This window comes from Python bivittatus, unplaced genomic scaffold (assembly GCF_059951505.1).
Source record: "Python bivittatus isolate LINGU-HERP-01145 unplaced genomic scaffold, Pbiv_v1 ctg000070_np1212, whole genome shotgun sequence".
In the NCBI taxonomy this organism is placed as follows: domain Eukaryota; kingdom Metazoa; phylum Chordata; class Lepidosauria; order Squamata; family Pythonidae; genus Python; species Python bivittatus.
The window spans coordinates 41,038,987-41,053,209 of record NW_028277034.1 but is presented as its reverse complement, the minus strand read 5'-3'; the positions used below and the strand labels follow the sequence as shown (position 1 = coordinate 41,053,209).

Sequence of the window (14,223 nt, the reverse complement as noted above, 5' to 3'; positions counted from 1 at the left end):
GATTATTAATTCCAACTGCTCAACCAGACTTACGTTAGAGGTCAAAATATGCTCCTATTAGTAATGTTAATCAATATCTCAGCCCAGTGTTGTAGTATCAGTATAGAAAGTCAAGGTCACAGGTTCACTCTAAGATAACAGGTTCATCTAAGTGTAATACAGAAATATAAAAATGTCTAAAAGAAATTAAAATTAACGAAATTCATTATTTGTAACTTGCACAGTAGCCCAGGCAAAGAGAACTGGGGTGAAATTGGCAAGAGTTCCCACCAAGCTGCTGCTTGAGTTTCTTTTAAAGCAATTGCTTCTGCAAGTTTCAATGGAAACAAGAGATGTGTCAGGGGAAGTAACAATTTATGTCCTTTTTTTGAACGGAGAATGGGGTAATGTTTGTTTTCCCAGGAGTTATAAGAGTTTGGGACAGGGCGCTGGCTGAATGGCATTCTTGCCTTTTCCTACTGATCAGATGAAAGGAAAGGTCTGATTCACTCATGATTTTCTCTGCATTATTTCATCTGCAGGGGTGCAAATGATTCCACATCAGAAGCTCCATGGTAGGTAGGGGATCAAAAAAGCCAATATGGCAGATGTAATTCTGCAATTGAAGCGTCATCCTCCCCCCTCTTTTTATAAACACTGCAATGCATGCAAAAAAGGGATCAGATTTTGATTGTGGTTTTTAAAAACACCCCTGTTGTACATCCAGCTACAAAATGATTTGGGAGAATTAGATAACATTTGCTTATACTTGAAAGGATATTCTAATCCCACAACATTATATATTACAAAAGATAATGTTGTAACAAAAGATAAATTTGTAAAAACATAAATTCCATCCTGCCACTCCAAAAAGTGAAAAAAATTAGAAGCACAGAAATGGTGATATAATAAATTTATGCTTCTAGACTGGCAGTAGTTGTTGCAGATTACTGATACTGCCTATATTATCTAGCGACTGGTATATTTATTCATTTGCTTATTTATTGCATTTAACCAAAAAGAAGATGAGTATTTTCTCCCACGTATTTATCTATAAATGGCAGGGGCAAGAGGGAAATGAGAGGAGAATGAGACAACAGAACTAGAAGTCCTGAACATACTTAAGTGGGACCTACTGATGAGACTTAAGGAAGAATAAACGTGCATGGGTTTCCTTGGGCCTGAAGCCCAACAGAAACATCTCTCTGAACTTATTTCATATTTGCAAACAGAATGAAAAATACAGCGTATTACCCCAATAATCTCTCCTTTAGTTTTTACCCTAGTTTAGGTCCAATAAGATGAGTTACAACTTCAGCTCCAACCAAACAGCGGCCTAGATCTATTTCACTAGCAATAAGAGCCACTGAACCTGTGGATTGCTACAGAGTTAGAGATTATCCTTGCTGGCTTTGCATTTTTCTATTTGTCTATGTCAGTGTTTCCCAATCTTAACCACTTGAAGATGTGTGGACTTCAACTCCCAGAATTCCCCAGTCAGCCATCTTCAAGTGGCCAAGGTGGAGAAACACTGGTCTGTGTTGTGAAAATAATTTGTGAGAGAAAAGCTTATGAGCGCATATGCACACAATTAATTTTGTAAATCACCTCTTATTTTAGAGGCAAGTAATTTTAATCAATAGTTATTAATTGAATTGATCTTAATTTTTCTTCCTGGCCCACCCCTTTTTTCAGAATGCAGTCTCTGACTGGTGTACATATACACAGGCAGGATGAACATATATATACAAGTAAGTAACTTGTACTTATTTGTCAGACGAACAAAAATCTCAAGGATTTGGTTCAGAGAGAGATAGCTGACAAAATACTGAAAGATACCAAACGCAGGAATGTTGAACGTGTTTATAACTTTATTTTGCCTAATCAGAATGGTGAGAAAAGAGGTAGAAAGAAAAGGAATAAATTCTGTTTTCTGTTGATTGACTTATTGAAGTATACATCCTGCATAATGTATTGATCCTGTAGAATTCAGAAGACAAAGATGATGGTTTTCTATTTTTCTTCAGAACCAGAGACTTTAAAATAACAGGACGCAGCGGATACTGAAACATCAGAAAACAGTTTATATTTAAATGTGGTGAATTCTTTTCTTAGCAAACTTAAGAAGTTGTATTCAGACTTTAAGTAAGCCCAATGATAATAATCTATTAATGACTATTTTTATCAATAAATTAATATTGTAAGAATTTTACAAGGCAGATTGAAGGGAGGGAAAAACAACAAGTGGAAATGGACTAATTCTGCCAAAATTAAACCTTTATAATATGCCATTATTTCAGTGGAAGAATTAACAACATATGTAAATCTGTATTCTCTTTTTTGGATGAGGCACTCCACCCCACTTTTCTTTGCAAAACATAAAAGACAACCCTAAAAACAGCTACAGCCTCCCAGTACAAAGTGTAAGGAACAAATAACTTGGGGGTGCAAATGGTCACATAAATATGCAGAAGCATCAGTCTTTTCTATGATATTTTTTAAGATAAGTATCAGCATTGATTTCAGTTTATTACTACCTTATTGCTGCCTTTGTTCATTAGTGATCAACAGAAATACACACTATTCATTGATCTGCAATCTTTAGCCAAAGTTCTCAGAATAGTTTATATATTAAAATATACAAATACAATTAAAAATGGCAATAGCTGCAACAGAATTAAAATTTTCGGCATAAATTGGCTAAAACATTTGAAAACTTTAGCCTTAATCTAGCTTCTACAAGAAATGGGGGTGTCTGGAGAGGAGTTAAAAATTCAAGATGCAGCTGCAACCACACGATCCCCCTTTTTTTACATGTATCCCACCTGCACAAGAAAGTAAAGTTAGTAGTATTTTCTCCAATTTCTGTTAACACTGAAGATGAAGTGAGGAGTAAACTGGTGTTTTTAGATTTTTAACCCCAATTTACTGTGATGCAGGGAGACACTTTATTCAAACTTGGGTGAATATTCAGTTGAATAATGCAAGTAAAATCTGTGTTGCATGCATTCCATTGCTATTCCAGCCATAGCAATAGAAAATAACCAAATAGTGTACATAATTTCAAGAGGAACAAAAAAGAAACCCCAGCCTTTAAGGAATGATACAAATTCCTGAAAAGATAAAGCTTATTTAAAAAAAAGGGGGGGGGGAGGAAAGCACACAGTTCAGTTCTGCTTATGTATTATTGCAGTCACAAGAACCTGACTATCAAGATCTATGTACTGCAAAGAGGAAAATCCAGATAAACTATTCACAACATTAATTAAAATGACATCAATTTCAGTTTCTATTCATTTTCTGTCTAAAGGGATTGACCAAACCTGTTCTGGCTTCTTTGTGAATGACTACTGTATTTGCTTTATGACTACTGTATTTGCTTTATAAGTATTTTATTACAGTGTATTTCCCCCCCAGACTTTTAGCTAGTTTTTAATCCTACCTCCCCCCGTATGCTCTTTCCAACTTTGTCTCTATTTGTAAATCATGCAACATTCTAAATTAGAATGCAGACATTGCTGTTGGGCTGTTTTACAAAAAAGTAGACTTATGGTTAAATTCATGTTTTATCCCCCTTCAAAAACAACAACAGCAAAAGTTTCTGTGTACATTACAGGCATCTCTTCTGGCTTATATAACTGCTGTTGGTCCATGTCTCCTCAAGATTTTTGGGAATAGGGTAGGATTGATAAAAACATTGAAAACTCTGTAAGCATTCCCAAGAAATGTATCCCATCCTACTCTGTAACTTAAATGTTTAGGAATCCTTCAGGAGATTAATGGAAGTCCAAACATCATCTTCTGGTTTTTAATTCCTAGCAAACAGTTGGAAAAGTGCTTGGTGCAATCTAACTCAGCAAAGTAGGACTACCTAATTAGTTTTAGCTGCTCTAAAAGTCTTAAAGGTCAGTTTGTTTTTACTGGTGCTTCTACCATATTATTGCCATATCTGGTGATGTCTTCAGTCCATCTAAGAATATAGTTTGCTGCAAACACAATTTAGGAATTTTAATTTTATTTTATTTAGTGCCTTTGAGGCAATCTTGACTCCTGGTGATTGCCTAGACAAGTCTCTGCGGTTTTCTCGGCAAGATTTTTGAAATAGTTTGCCATTGCCTGCTTCCTAGGGCTGAGAGAGAGGGACTGGCCCAAGGTCACCCAGCTAGCTTTGTGGCTAAAGTGACACTACTGTAGAACTCACAATGTCCTGGTTTCTAGCCTGATGCCTTAACCACTACACCAAACTGTCTCTCTCTAGGTTAGGAATAGCAATATATTTTACTCCCAGTCCCAGAGTTTTCTTCTTTCTGGGGTTTAGTCATCTTGCCTGAAACTCAAAGCATGTAGCTATTTTGCAAAGCTTCTGTTGGCAAAATAGAAGTAATTCCTCATTATGGATTTTGTCTTTTAATTATGTAATGGAAGCACTCAATGTAGTTCATCATCTTCTGGTCCATACTTGTTCATTTTAAGCTGGGAGAACAAAAATTATTTTTAAAAAAGGAAAGTTTACCATTTTCCTGAGTGAAGCAAATCAAAGCCTTCATTGATTTTATCAAAAGGTAAATTGTGAGTAATTAATGGATCTAGGGTAAACTTTTTCTTCATGAAATCCGAAACCAGCTTAGGAACAGAATCTTTACTTTTCCATTCTGAAAGTAACAAAATACATAGTTAAAGATATTGCATAAATTTTACAAGGCCGTTAAGGGAAAACACTTCTATAGCTTTTCTTGACGTAATGACTCTTAACAAGATTGGACTGGATGTCATATAATATCAGTTGATCTGCTGTTCCCAGAGTTGAGAGTTTACTGTCAACTGAGGAATTTGCTATATAAATTACAGACATTTTCTGCATTGGAAAATCTCTGGACTCCCTGTTCAAATTTTGATGGTCCTACCTATGTCCCATCGTTGAAATCCTAGCCCTCAGAGGGCAAGGAGGAAGAGGCTAGCCCATTATGGAGCCTTTGCCTCAAGATTTGTTTCCATGCACTGAGGAAAGTATTAGGGGACCTACAGTATTACCATATCTGTCCTTTGTAAAGATTACTAGGCCATCATTGTAAATAAACCTTCTTTAACCTGGTGCCCTCCATGAGTGTTGGACTTTAAAGGCCACATTGTATGAGAAATGTTGGAATTAGTGTAGCCTATCTGGAGGATATCAAATTGGGGAAGGCTGATATAAATAAGTAAATAGAAGTACCACTAGACCAACAGTGTGGTTGCATACAGAGTTTGACAACTCTAATTCTATTACTTATGGATATCTCTCTGCCTCTCAGTACAATTCGCATTTATACAATGCAGGAGATGAATCATTGGAGCTCTGAATGTTGAAAAAGAAATTAAACCTACAGGAGGGGCAATTGGGTTGTTTCCCCAGACTCAACACCCATTCCCTCTGCAACTAGTGTTACCTTCTCAGGAAGATTTAAAAAAAAATATAACAGGATTAATATTTTTTTCCCTGCGGCAATAATATCTTGAAAGATGGCAACATTAGAAAATCAGGAAAATTCTACTGTGAAGTGTTTAAACACTTCTTCCAGCAACTCCTCTACTTGATTTAATATGTTCTTCTCCAGCTACTGCTGCTTTTAAGTTTTAAAAAACACCATTGAAGCAGTCAAATATTCCAATTCATATCAAGACATACTGAAATTCTGGTAAAGTTTCTGAATCCTGTTTTATTTGAACATAATCATTTTCAGAATTTGCTATTGCATTTGGACTTTGGTGGTCCTTTTTAATAACTAGTTTCAGGGGAAGCAGCAGTCAAATGGTTGTTGGGTGTCCTCCAGCTGTGCAGTGAATGTGTAAGAGAAATGACAACAGCTGTCCTTTAACATTTCCTGAGGAGCAATTGGGCTTGCGGGTAATAGCAGAACTACATCTGATTCTATGATCAGTGACAGAAGATAAAGTAAAGAGTGGGACAATCTTTTGGCAGCAAGATGCTACACCTAACATTTTGGGATGAGGTGAGATTGCTGTGGTAGGTCAGTAATGCATAATGGATGGGATGTGTAATATAGGTTCACATAGATGGGATTTTAATTTTTTCCCTCCAGATTTATTTTGGGGTGGGGAGAAAGTTTAATAATTGTATTTATTTCTTAAAGCATGTTGAATCTATTTTACAGCTTTTGTGTGTCTCTTGCCTCAAAATGATAGGAAACCATATTATTACTTTTAAGCAATAGGAGTCAGTCAAGATTCCAGTGATTGCAAACAAAAGGTTCAAAACAAATCACAATATCTAGATCCAGTATAACTGATGACAGAACATTAGATGCAATGTATGGGTGAGCATCTTTCTCATCTGGTGCTCTCTAGCTATGTTGAAATACAACTACCATTGCTTCAAATGTGACCATAGACTTGGGGATGACAGAAATTGAAGAGTAAGTGATTGGGGAAAGATGACACACAGGATACACTGCACTGGTGTTGAGATCATTGACAATTTGTAAGCTAAGTTGCTCTTGATCCCCATCACCTATCTACCACAACGGGTCATATTATACTGGTAATATTGAGCTTTCCATAATGTAGGGTACAAGAGAGAGAGACAGAATATATTAGTAGCCAATTAATATACAGTTTGCAGCAGGGACTTACCTCCAAATAGAATTCCTTTCCAAGTGCGGCCTGAGAAGAGAAGTGCTGGAGAAAAAGTAATCTTAGACTCCGTAGGAGGCACTCCCACAATGTAGCATTTTCCATAGTTTATTTGGCAGGAAGCCAAAGCAGCCAGCTGAAGTCAATCCAAAGTCATATACTTGAATCAAGTCAAAGACAACATCTGGCACACCCACCACAATTCTTCTTTCATTGATCTTTCTCTTAGGATTTTATTGTCCCAAACGTGTCAATAACATCTCCTCAAATGGTCTGTGGTGGCAACACCATCCTATTATAGGTTATTATAAAGTAATCCACAGAAGGAAAATTTTCCATCCTCTTTTAACAGCCAAATGCTGAGTGTGGTGGCAGGGATGTGAAACTTCCCATTTGTGAACTTCTTTGAGTTAATTTGACTTACATCCACTCCTCTCTTGACTAATGGATGGAACAAGAAAATTCTTGGTCATTTCCATGAAAAGGATCTATTCCCTTAGAATCCTTCTAAGACCTCTTGCTAACTTTACTTACTTTATTTTGTCCTAGAACATTAAAAGTGCCAGCAGTAATTCACCCCCCAAAGCTAAAATTTCATGAAATCATTAAAATCTTGCAAAATTTTGGTGATCTCACCCTGAGATCTCAGGTGAGAATTTGATGATCTCACAAGATTTAATTTTTTTTTTAAATTAAAAAAAAAAACTGCTGGGTTCAGCAACATCAACATGTACGATGTTGCAGATGACTTGGCACATGTAAACAAAATCTGTCAACCCTTTTGCTAAATGCCGAATCAGACAAAATCTCTAAAGAATAAAGACAAGCTTTGTATAACATAAAACGAGATCCTACTGGTTTGTCTAGTCATGTGTGTATGTGTGTGTGTGTGCACTAACTTCAAGTTAGTTTTGATTCCTGGTGACTGGCCGGACAACCCCTGCAGTTTTCATGGCAAGGTTTTCCAAAGTGGTTTGCCATTGCCTTTTTCTTACGGCTGAGAGAGAGTGACTGGCCCAAGGTCACTCAGCTGGCTTCATGCCTAAGGTATGAACTCACAGTCTCCTGTGTTTGCTCTGGTGCCTTAACCACTAAACCAAACTGGGTCTCCTATTCACGTGACCCCTTTACCAAATTGAAAGCTGCAGAACATGCTGTGGCCATCTGTAATGGGATGCAGAAGTACAGCAAGCTGTTTCTTTTCCCTGCAACCACCCATTGACATAAAAATAGAGTAACCAGGCCCTATTTCTGGAGTCCCCAGATTAAATCCCTGGTGCATTTTGTTCTTTAATACCCTACAGTCCTTACTGCAATGGAATAACCCCCAAAGAAAGTTTGGCTTTTAGTAAAAAATAGGTCTTTCCCTCATGCCCTCTTAGCTCTTCCACTGTAATACTACCTTCATGCACATACCATGGTTTCAGGGTGCCCAATCACTTCAAAGGAATAGTCTACTCCTTCACCCCCGGTCAAGTCAAAGAGCACTTCATTGATGGGCTTCTTGAAATCCAAGGGGTTGATACACTCTGTGGCTCCAATTTCTTTAGCCTTGGGGAATTTATCCTTGTTGATGTCAACTCCAATGATGCGGGAAGCTCCAGCTGCCTTACAGCCCATGACTACTGAGAGACCAACTCCTCCAAGGCCAAAAATGGCACAGGTAGAACCAGGTTGCACCTTTGTTAGCATAAAAATAAAAACAGAGCATTATGGTTATGTACTAACTTCAGTGCAGTGTTAATGAACCTCTTTGGGTCCAAAGACAGACTTGGAATTTTAGGAGCATCTCATGGGTGTTATCACAAAAGGGATACCATGGACAGAATTGTACATTCCTAGAATGGCTGCTATAGGACATGTGACCAGTCACAAATATCTATTTCCACAAGGCTAACTGAAGAAATTGTTTTCCATCAATACCTCTAATCTCCCCAAAATGATCTCTACGACCTTTCAACTTTCTCCTTTTTAAAATCCTGGCAGATGTATACACTTTTAAACCAAACACTGGTGTATAGCCACCAACACTTGTATTTTCTAAAAATACCTAATTCCATCATGGAATTAAATGAAATCAAACCATCATGAGCAGCGTTATGGCATTATAGTTTCATAAGTGACATGTCCAAGAACATGGATATATCAGAACATATGCAGGTGATGCTTACCTTTGCAGCATTTATGGCACTTCCATAGCCGGTAGAAAATCCACAGCCAATAAGACACACTTTCTCAGGAGGAGCTGCAGCATCAATTTTGGCAACCGAATCCTCATGTATCACAGTGTATTCTGTGAAAGTGCTGGTACTGACAAAGTTGTACAGTGGTTTTCCTTTGTACGTGAACCTACTGGTGCCATCTTCCATTAATCCAGTCCCTGAGTGAAGGCTTAAAAATATGGGAGGGGAAATTGGAGTTATTGATCATGGTTTTCATGCAAGACAAGAAAGATTACAGTAGTGCTACAAGTAAGAACAAACTCACTCATGCTTCTTGCATAGGTTGCCTGTAGGATGCAAACAAGTGCTGCATTTGCCACATTGGGGGATAAAAATTGGGATGACTTTGTCTCCTGAGAATTAGAAAAAGATCACTATCAACAGGCCTGAAGTTTCCAGATAGGTTAGTACCACAATCGTTGGCAGGATTCACCAGCAAAAAAATCAGTTGACTTCCAGTTTAAGTTTGCTACCTTCAGATTTTGGTATTTAAACAATGCAAGTTATGAGCATGTGATAGACACAGGGTTAATGTTTAGTAGCTTCTCATAGGAGCTGAATTAATAGCAAATGTTCTTTCTAGTTAGTTCTGGAAAGAACAATAATGCTTGTAGTTTAATGTAGGGAAGTTATTGTGGTGTGGAGTCTCCCTACCACCAACTAACCAATTTCTAGTGTTTTTATTCAGAATTCCAGTTGCACAAACTCCTGACTTTCTGAACTTAAAACTCCTACATCATTTTTAATTTCTGGTGGTTGGCTACCCTACTGATTTTACCCTTACTGAGAAGTTTTGCACTTCTACCTCTGAATTTCCATACCTGGTTTCATACTGGTAACACCTTCCCCAACACTCTCAACAACACCAACTGCTTCATGACCAAGAATAATAGGGAACTTTGACTTTAATGCGCCATTTAGAACGTGATCGTCTGAACGACAAATTCCAGAAGCCAAAATCTAGAATAAAGGCAGAATATGACTCACTGGAGTAGATTATTTTAGGCTTCACATTATAGTATGTGATTTCTCTGTACTATCCCTGAACCTCAATTTTCAGGCAGAGCTATAAATACATTTATTAAAATCAACAACATTCCAATAGAAAAATGCAGTCAAAATTAAAAACCAATTAAAAAGTTAAAAAGCAATTATTGAAAGTATTTAAATATTACAAGAATCACTTCTAAAACGTCATTCATTTTAAAAAGTGGAATAATTTTTTCAAAAATTATCCTTACTCGGCACCTTTGACTAGCATGAAAAATGATGATCAGCCTAGGTGAGCCTCCTTGGTGACAAATTTCCAGGGATATGACACATAAATATCCTGTCACATGTATATCAACTCACACAACAGAGACACCTGGAAGAGGACATCAGCAGGTGTCTACAATATAGGACCAGGCAGATCTTGTAGTAGTCATTATTTAAGAAGTGGCTGAGGTCCAAGCTATTTAAGACATTGCAAGTAGCCTAGCAAGTTGAGTCTTTGAATAAGGACAAAATATTTTCTCAATAATTGGCATCAGTTCATATTCCAGTTGCTGTATTATCTGCTAAGAGTTTCTGCCTTCAAGAAGGTCCACTGATAAGCTAGTTGAGGAGATACCAGGTGACATGGCAAATAAATACATAACTGGCTTAAAAATCATACTCAAAGGGTGCTCATCAGTGTTTCCTAATTAAAATGGATCAGTGTGGATGGCAAAGGAATAATGAACCAAATCCTATGAAGAGAAGTCAAGGGAACTAGAAACGTTTAACTTTGAGAAAAGGAGACCCAGGGGGACTTATAATAGCACTTTTCAAATAATCGAAAAGATATTACACAAAAGACAAGGCCTGTTCTCTATCACCATAGAATGCAGGACACAAAAGAATGAATTTAAGTTACAAGAAGGCATACTGAATGTCAAGAAAAACAACAGTTTGTTAGTAGAATGAATATCTAGAGAGATGGCAAGCCCTCGTCTGCTTGATGTGTCCTAACAGAGGCTAGACCATTTGTCAAGCACACTTTGATTTGGATTTTTTCCCGATTCAGGAATTGGATTTGAGTTCCATAATGGCCCCTCTCAATTCTGTGATTCTATAGCATATTAAAATAATTTTAAGGGCAGATCTGTTACTGTATATTGCATCAGTGTGACCACAGCCTCACTCATAAAACACCTGATGCAAACTTCAGTCCACTCTCCTGATGCTTTTTTTCCATTCAAAAATCCATTTCCACTGTGTTTTCCCTGCATTATTGAGCATAATGTGTTTCGAAATGGAAGTAGTCGCTGCTTCACTTTGGGGAAGCTGCTAGGAGAAACTGCACGCTAGAAGGCATGGGATTTTCTATCTATATTGTTAAACCTCTTAGAAAAGATTATGAAAGTTATTTGATCTGGTCCTTTGATTAGATTTGGTGTGACATTCACTAAAGAATAGGTAGTGTCAAAGGAAATTTGTAGTCTTTGGTGTCTGAGTGCAAATGGTAGGGGGTGGGGGAGAAGAAGAGCCTGCTAGCCTGAAAGTGAGACATTAACTTTATTTTTCTGCAGATCTGCACTATCTGGCACTTATGTTATGAACTGGTTTGTGCTTTGAAACACAGCACCTATTTCCCTGGGAATAACACTGTCCACATAGTGCTCCACATATGAAACAGGCTCCAGGGTATATCCTCCCTAGCATGACAATATGGATCTGCAACTATAAAGGAATACACCCCTTGCAAGCCTGTGTGGTTTAGCTATCCAATCAGCCAACATGTGGCATATAGTGCAGCAGCAGCGGATCACACCATTTCTTTCACCAGGTAACTGCTTACACATTTGAACTCACCAGCTCCCACCAGATCACCCATATTAATTCTATTGGCTCCACATCAGACGTTTAGAGGCAGGATGGTAAAATTTTTATGGCACCATCATCTTCCCAACTGGATTTGGGTTTGTATCACAATAAGCAAGGGTGTTTGGACTTCCTCTACCTTGTAAACTGAGTCTGTGAGGCTACATCTTACTAGTGTTGTGGCCTCATATGCTGTGGCCTCAGTGGGTGGGACTAAGTTGACAACTGCTCGCCCAAGACTTTCCCAAACCTGAAACCAGATCTATCCATTGCCAGGGCTTCCTTATTCCCCAAAATGATTGTTTAGCAAGGTTCTGGGGAAAAAAATCCTAGATATTGCTGGATCACTATGATTAAAGCACCAGGCTAGAAACCAGGAGACTGAGTTCTAGCCCCACCTTAGGCATGACAGCCAGCTGGGTGACTGGGAGAGCCAATCACTCTCTCAGCCCAACTCACCTCATAGGGTTGGAGGAGGAAGGAGTAATAGTATGTTTGCCACCTTGAGTTATTTATAAAAAAAATAATAAGGGTAGGATAAAAAAAATCTAAAAAAGTCCAAGTCTGCAGAGAGAGGGAATTATAGTGGAATCATTTTAAGTCTGTGGTGCAGATACTGTATGCCTAAAAATCTTGCATAAGCTTTGCCCCAAAAATCAAGGACTATGGAGTATGAATCTAGACATTTGTCATGTATATATTCATATTGGATCCTAGATTTGGTTGCACTGAAGGTGATCTAAAAATGAGCAGAATTCTATTGGAAGATTCATATGATGCTATGTTACTAGGAAGAGCACAAGTTCTGTTCTTTAAATAAATGAAGTGTATCATAGCTTTTGGTCATGCCTGATGGTATTTTAGGGAAATTAGAAAAGCTTTCTGTTTGGACTTGGATTTTCACAGGATGTCAGTCTCTCTTCCAGATGGACAGTGTCCAGTATTCTGTGTGTAGAGTTCCTGAAGAACTGTGTTTCCAAGGCAATTCTTAATGGACTCTCTCTGTCCCTCTTTGCTTCCAAGCCTCCCCCCTCTCCACTGCAAGAATGAAGAAATCATTCCATGTGGTAGAGCTCCACATATTCCCTTTGAGATGACTGTGCATAAAAAAAAACCATTTGCATTAATATAGGTTTTGCTTTATTCCTTTTACCTTGATGCGAACTTCATGTGCTTTTGGTGGAGCTACTTCTATTTCCACAATGCTAAATGGTTCCTTAGGTTCCCAGATTACTGCTGCTTTGCATTTGATAACCTAAGAAAATGGAAGCGAGAAATGGTTTATTCTAAAAGAAGATATTCATTCATTAATTCCTCAGGCATTTATAGGAAGGCCTACTCTTCTGGCATCCCATGTATCTTCCTTCCTGCTGTTGTGCCCGGTTTTGACCAGCCAAGTTCCTGCTCTAACAACCCCTTTCCCTACAGTCAGTTATGGCACAGAATAATCTATGCTAACATTTTGGAGCTTCTCCACTTCTTTCCTGTTGCATGTGTTGGCCAAGCCATTGAAACGTTTCTTATTTAAGAGGAATGAAATTGATTTACTCTAAAAAGAAAAGCCAGGATTGTGCCCAAGTGCCCCAAAAGTAAATGGCCATGTGAGATTCATGTTTCTTGAATAGAACCCCATCTCCAACCCACCTCTAGTCTGTGGTATGGACCTAATGAATTTTGGAATTATGGATTGTTTTAAATGCACTAATAGTTTATCAGAGTGCTATTGAAAAAAAAAAAGTGCCAGGGGTGAGTGGAGGATCACAGGAAAACTTTTGGATCAGCCTCAGACAATTCTTTATTTGCCAGCCACAGTGCAAACAACCCCATGCTGCTGTATATCTCAGGAACGAATAATCAACATCAGAATAGTCTACTTACTTTCCCTGCAGTGCTCATAGTCCTTGATTTTGTAACAGACTTCACCTCTTCTAGGCTATTCTGCTAGCTGCACAACAGTGTGCCTTCAAAATAGTGGTTGCCTTTACTTGCCTTTTAGCTAACTGTAGTACTTCCCCAGCCCCACCCAAACAAACTTAGCCACTCCCCTACTTCAACTAGTTTCAACTTGTTTCGTAACATCAGACAATTAGGGATAGGCTCATAGGTCACCAGGGATTTTTAGCTTTAGTGCAGATGTGTTAACTGGATGAGGAATGCTTCAAAGGGTTGTGTTACATAAATCCAAGAAACATCAACTAGCACTGGCAGCTGTGAAAAAGATTGGCATCGACAATCTCAAGGAAAAGAACAGAAAGCAATCTGCCAATCTGGTATGATTACAGATGAAAGACTGTGTACTTTCTGGTTCTTGACTTTAAAAAAAAAACATCATAGAACCATAAAAGATGCTGATTGAAGAGCTGTAGCAACTTCACTTTGAGAATATGTTATGACAATGGAGCTTTTTAGTTTAGAAGAAATGGTGATTATTGATTATTGAGGTATTATTGAGTTGTATAAAATTATGCGTGGTGTGGAGAGAGAGCATAGGAAGCAAACAAAAAACAAAAAGAAAATCTTCCTCTTTCCCAGTCATAGAACTCAGAAT

At 38.0% G+C, this 14,223-nt stretch overlaps 1 protein-coding gene across 1 annotated transcript; it reads right to left on the bottom strand.

The window, feature by feature from the left end:
* Positions 1-1,830: 1,830 nt before the first annotated feature.
* Positions 1,831-13,677, bottom strand: LOC103066617 (alcohol dehydrogenase 1B-like). Its single transcript, XM_007436144.4, has 9 exons — positions 13,554-13,677; positions 12,829-12,930; positions 9,653-9,791; positions 9,097-9,184; positions 8,781-9,000; positions 8,026-8,289; positions 6,610-6,745; positions 4,493-4,631; positions 1,831-2,042 (listed from the first exon to the last, which is right to left on the bottom strand). Exons 1-9 carry the CDS (start codon positions 13,569-13,571, stop codon positions 2,018-2,020), a joined length of 1,131 nt encoding a protein of 376 aa, XP_007436206.1. The 5' UTR covers positions 13,572-13,677; the 3' UTR covers positions 1,831-2,017.
* Between the last annotated feature and the right edge of the window lie 546 nt (positions 13,678-14,223).

Excerpts from the sequence above, each read along its gene's own strand:
- LOC103066617 (XM_007436144.4), bottom strand. Across the intron at positions 6,746-8,025 it reads TTGGGCACCCTGAAACCATG|CTGGCTGCTTTGGCTTCCTG; the intron begins GTATGTGCATGA and ends GATTGACTTCAG. Across the intron at positions 2,043-4,492 it reads TTGCTTCACTCAGGAAAATG|TATCCGCTGCGTCCTGTTAT; the intron begins GTAAACTTTCCT and ends CTGATGTTTCAG.